The sequence below is a fragment of the Nannospalax galili genome, unplaced genomic scaffold, assembly GCF_000622305.1.
Source record: "Nannospalax galili isolate Female #2095 unplaced genomic scaffold, S.galili_v1.0 scaffold107, whole genome shotgun sequence".
NCBI lineage: Eukaryota > Metazoa > Chordata > Mammalia > Rodentia > Spalacidae > Nannospalax > Nannospalax galili.
The window spans coordinates 2,297,062-2,302,411 of NW_008358490.1; the positions used below are offsets into that span (position 1 = coordinate 2,297,062).

The 5,350-nt window shown below is 38.6% G+C and overlaps 1 protein-coding gene across 1 annotated transcript in view; it reads left to right on the forward strand.

Moving 5' to 3' along the window:
• Positions 1–2,154: 2,154 nt before the first annotated feature.
• Positions 2,155–5,350, forward strand: part of Catsperb (cation channel sperm associated auxiliary subunit beta) — a 116,601-nt gene continuing 113,405 nt past the window's right edge. Inside the window, exon 1 of the mRNA XM_008821753.1 lies at positions 2,155–2,233. Within this exon, the coding sequence (XP_008819975.1) occupies positions 2,155–2,233 (79 nt within the window). The remainder of the gene's footprint in view (positions 2,234–5,350) is intronic.

Here is a 5,350-nt window from a genome sequence, read left to right on the forward strand (position 1 = left end):
AATTTCACCATGATCGTGTCTTCACTTAATATTCAATTTATTCTTACATAGAAATATAATTTAGCAAAACACCACACTGATATACAGTCAATGTACTATTGGCTTCTTCTTTCCTTGTGACAAGTTGTTTTTCCAAGTGACTAAAAAATGGACCTTAAAAAATTTTGCTGAAGGCATTGTTTAGCCAACACTCAAGAGGCAGAGGCAGGTAGGTCTCTGTGATGTTGAGGCCAGCTTGGTCTACATAGTGAATTAAAGGCCAGCCAGGGCAATGTAGTAGGACCCTGTCTCAAGATGACAATAACAACAATAAAAACAAACAAATAACTTCCTTGATTATAAGTAAAAATGATAAAAATGTTACTAAGTTGTATACATAGAGTCTAACAAATATCTGAACTTTTGTCATCAATTGAATGTATTTAATTAAGTAAAGCTATTTAAAAAAAATTTTTTTGAGGGGCTAGAGAGATGGTTCAGTGGTTAAGAGCACTGACTGCTCCTGCAGAGGACCTGGGTTCAGTTCCCAGCACCCACATGACAGCTACAAACCGTCCTTAACTACAGTTCCAGGGGAATCTGAAACGCTCTTCTGACCTCTGCGGCACTGCACAACACGGGTGCATTTACACGCAGGCAATACGCTCATATACATAAAATAAAAATAATAAATAAAATATTTTTAAAAAGTTTTTGAGATAGGGTCTTCCTGTAACCCCAGCTAGCCTTGAACTCCCTGTATAGACCAGGCTAGCCTCAATCTCACAGAGATCCCCCTTCCTCTGCCTCCCAAGTGCTGAGATTAAAGGCATATACCACCACATCCAGCTAAGCAAAGCCAATTTAGAGGGAGGGGAAAACACTGAGTAATTTGTTCAGCAGTTATCAGGAACTTCCCAGGTCAAGATTTCAGACCATTTAGAGTTGGCAAGTTAGTCTTGTGCTTTTTTCTTGGATGCTGACAAAAGACACAAGATTCCTTGGTCAGAGACAAAGAACTTTATGACTCATAGACAAAACTGTAACTAGGCTGTCAGCACGAAACTCATTCCAATGCCCTCACTTCCAAAGCCCAACAGAGGTGCTAATCTATCATGAATGCTGTGTTGGTTTTCTAGGGCTACCATAACAAAGTTCCACACACCAGGTGGCTTAAACAATAGAAATTTATCTTTTTCACCATTCTGGGGCCAAAAGTCTAGGTGATATGATTGATTTCTTCTGAGGCCATGAGAGAAGAATCTGTTCTGGCCTCTCTCTTTGATTTGTAGATAGCCATCTCCTCCCTTGTCTTTACTTCATCTTCCCTCTGTAGAAGTCTATGCCCAAGTTTCCTCAGCTTATAAAGACACCAGCCATATTCAATTAGATCCTACTTTAATGACTTCATGCTTAATCACTCCTTTAAAGACCCTATCCCCAAATAAGATTGCATTCTGAGATGCAGGACTTCAGCATATGAACTTTGGCATAAATGACTCAGCCCATGATAGATACTTATACAGGTAGTTAAGACACATCACAGGAGAAGAAAAGCCACCATATAAAGAAGACCACTGTTGCCCAGAGTACCTCACGCCATCCATCATGTCTGTTGGCTGCAAACACAACCCTGAGAAAACCCTGGAAAGAGGTCAGGACCTCACATTCTTAGTATGCCCAGTAAGAACAAATAAGCATGCTTGGGACCATGTGGATTGTCCCTACCAAAGTCATGCAGTACAATGCCACATTGACATCATCCTTAGAGCCTTTATTGATACAGATTCTAATTTATGTAGTAGTGATCTTATCTCTCCATAATTATTGAAGAAAAACCTGAGCTTTCTCTGTTTGCTAGGATTATATTATTACAAATTTTTAGTACCAATTAGGTGATACATTTAGAACTTAGTCAAATGTTGTCTGTTGGGGGTGGGGCTTTGTTAGTTGATTGGTTTGGTTTTGGTTTTGGAGCCAGGGGTCAAACCCAGAGCTGTGTGTTTGGGTAGGCACTCTACCACCAGCCCTATGATCTGCTTTTAACAGGTAATGGAAAATATTTTTAACTTGTAGAGATGATTTCTTTACCACTTTGTAGTTATTTATATCAAAAGTAACTCAAAGATATTTTCAGAGTAACCAAATGGAAATAACTCTTATCTATTCCAACAGATGGCGTCTCTACTTACATATGTCATGATTTTACTCTTGAATGTGTTTGAACTTTCAATGGGAATAGTTTATAATAAAGGTGAGTGGCAGGCTGTCTGTTATGTCCTTCTCGGTAGTTCGCATTCATGCACCATCCCCATTTTCAGTGGTTTTTCCTTTAGCATTTCTCCTTTACATCATCTTCTCATTGTTCCCAGACACTATGTTTTACTCTGGCCTAAGATTTTTACTAACATCATTGTGAACTTACTGTTACTAAGTTGTGTACGTAGAGACTTTTGTTATAGTGTTTTATCACTTCCAAGTCATAGAATACTTAGCATTAAAAACAGATTTCGCATTGGCAAATTTTTTGTTATTTGAACAGATATAAAACTCTTTCCTCTGTGTATGATTTCATATAGTATGAGTTATCAGGCTAGTACATCAAAGGGAGAATCTCCTGAAACCAGAATGCAAGTAGAAGTAGTCCATAAAACTTTTGTAATAGAAAAACTTTGCAAAGGAATAAGACAAAATCACATCCATTTGTGCATTTTTTGATCCTGGAATGGGTCCTAGAACACAGTGTTATTGACTGAATGGATGAATAGAAGGATTCAGACCTTCTGTTCACAGATGTGTTACAGAATTGGATGAGTTCTGGAATGACCCTGTTTTTAGTTCTCATGTTGTACTAGAGAATATATGACATATGTGGATATAATCCAACATGGGAGAGTCCCAGGCATACTGAAGGGATTTCAGAGAAGGAAGGGGTCACTGCCAGCTGTGGGGAAGAGGGTGTTAAGGAAGGCTCTGCACAAAAGAGAATGCTCCATCTAGGTCCCTAACATGGGTAAAATTTATATATGAACATACAGCGAAGAATATCCTACAAAGGTAGTGTAGGGTACATGTTAAACAATAGTGTGGAAGTAGCAAATCGCAGGGTGTGAGGGGATCAGCACATAGCTCAGTTCAAGTTGAATGAAGCTTAGATGTCTTCTGCAAAGACAAGGCTGGTGCTTGAATGTGAGGCAGAGAAATACTGTCTTCAATCTATAATCATCGGGAAGCCATTTAATATTAGGTAGGACAGTGACATACCATAGTGATGTTTAGATCAACATGGCAGCATTGGGTGAGAAAGACTTTTCCTCTGTCCTGTCATGTTGCATGGCTGATGTTTATGATCTACGAAGAGATAGATCAACAAGAGAAAGAGCCTATACATTTCATTTGACATATTTTATATGGGTCTTAGTAGAAAAGAGTGAAACTCTAAAGAAGTACTTTTTCCTATGGTCTAATGCACCATTTCAACAAAGAGTAAGAGTGACGAATTGGGGAGATGGGACAAGAAAAAGTGAGTTGGGGCTAATAAATAGACAGAAAGTTACCAGGAAATATGCAGAGGTAAATAATGAAAGATAAGCACTGTTTTAGTAAGTTTGTAAAGATTCAGGGTCACCTCTATTTCTAGTATCAGGAAAGGTATGACACATTCCTCATGGGTATTTTTTTTTTTTAAGATAGGGTCTCCTGTAGCCCCAGCCAACCTGGAATTCACTATGTAGACCAGGCTGGCCTCAATTTCATCGAGATCCACCTGCCTCCCAAGTGCTGGGATTAAAGGTATGTGCTACCATGTCCGGCACCTCATGGGAATTTGATATCCTGCCTTTGGGTGGAAATCAGGGCTCTTTCCTTTCTTCACCTAATGTTTATTAGTTCCTTCAGCTTGGAATAATCAGCATGCCAAAGTGGCTTATTTGAGGGGGGTGGGCAGCATGGTCTGATCTCTTCCAACAGTACCATGTGAAAGGAACTGGTGGAAAGGCTGGAGTTTTACTGCTTCTGGTTTCAACTTTGTTGCTACAACTCTGTAACTGTGAGCAGCGCATTGGTCGAATTTCACAAACAATACTGGTTCTCCAAGTTTGTCCCAGGATAGACTTTTTATTCTATTTAGAACAGACATTCCCTTACATTTGTATGATGTCTCAAATGTCTGGATGTATACTAAAGATGTTAAAAATGTACCCTATCTTTCCTAGTTAGAGGCTCATAAAAATTATTTTTTCCATATCATTGTTAAAGCAGAATCTCACAAACTCTATAATCCGAGGTTCTCGACAAAGATATCCTGCAGGCAAAGGTACAGAAGTTGAGAATTGTTTCTTCTCTGACCACAATGTCACTGTGATTGTCCCTGACTCATCTTTTATAACCCAAGCACAAAACTGCCTGTCGATTTGACTGACATGCAATTCATAAAGTAATACCAACACAAGACCCATGCAAACAAACCACACAAAAACCCAGCGAGAAGTGGGGAAATGGGTAAGAAATATGAATTTTAGCTGAGGATCTATTGGCAACTGATCACTGCTGTGTGAGGGAGAATTGATCTTTAAGGGAGTGATGCTAGATAGGTTGACCAGGCTCCAGTGGATGCATTCACATGGAGGGACTTTTGGAGACAGAAACTTGACTCATTAAGCCTTAACATATATAGTACAATGCATGAAATTTGGTCATGGGGGGGGACATTTTGGGGGGGTGCAAATAGGAGAGGGCGTCTAAATATGATCAAGATGTATTACTTTAAATGCACAAAAATTCAATTAAAAATTTTAAAGAACATAAGATTTAGAAATATCAAAATATTATGTTACTGTTAAAGAAAATCATTATTTTAAGAATCCTGATATCAAACAATTACAATTTATTGAGAGAAACTTTGGAAAAATAAAATCTTCATGATTATAAGTATGGCTGAAGGCAGTCTCAGTACTCCAAGTTTTTAGATTGGCATCCTAAGTTATATTTTTAGAAATTTATAGAAAAATATTTGGCTGACTTTGATTTTTCTTAGAATGAGATCCATATCCTGGGTTTGAGATGTGCTTTCTACAGGCATGCCACGTAAACCAGACAATATGGGATAGACCCTGAGTCATTTAGCCACATTTTTATTCTACTACTTGAAGTCCATGAGAGAAATTGTAAATGTTTTTGAATTTAAAATGCTGATTAAATTTTCATATAGATTTACTGGCAAAAAATTTAAGATTAAAAGAACCAAGACTGGGGCTGGAGAGATGGCTCAGTGGTTAAGAGCACTGACTGCTCTTGCAGAGGACCCAGGTTCGATTCCCAGCACCCACATGGTGGCTACGAACCGTCCTTAACTCCAGTTCCAGGGGAATCA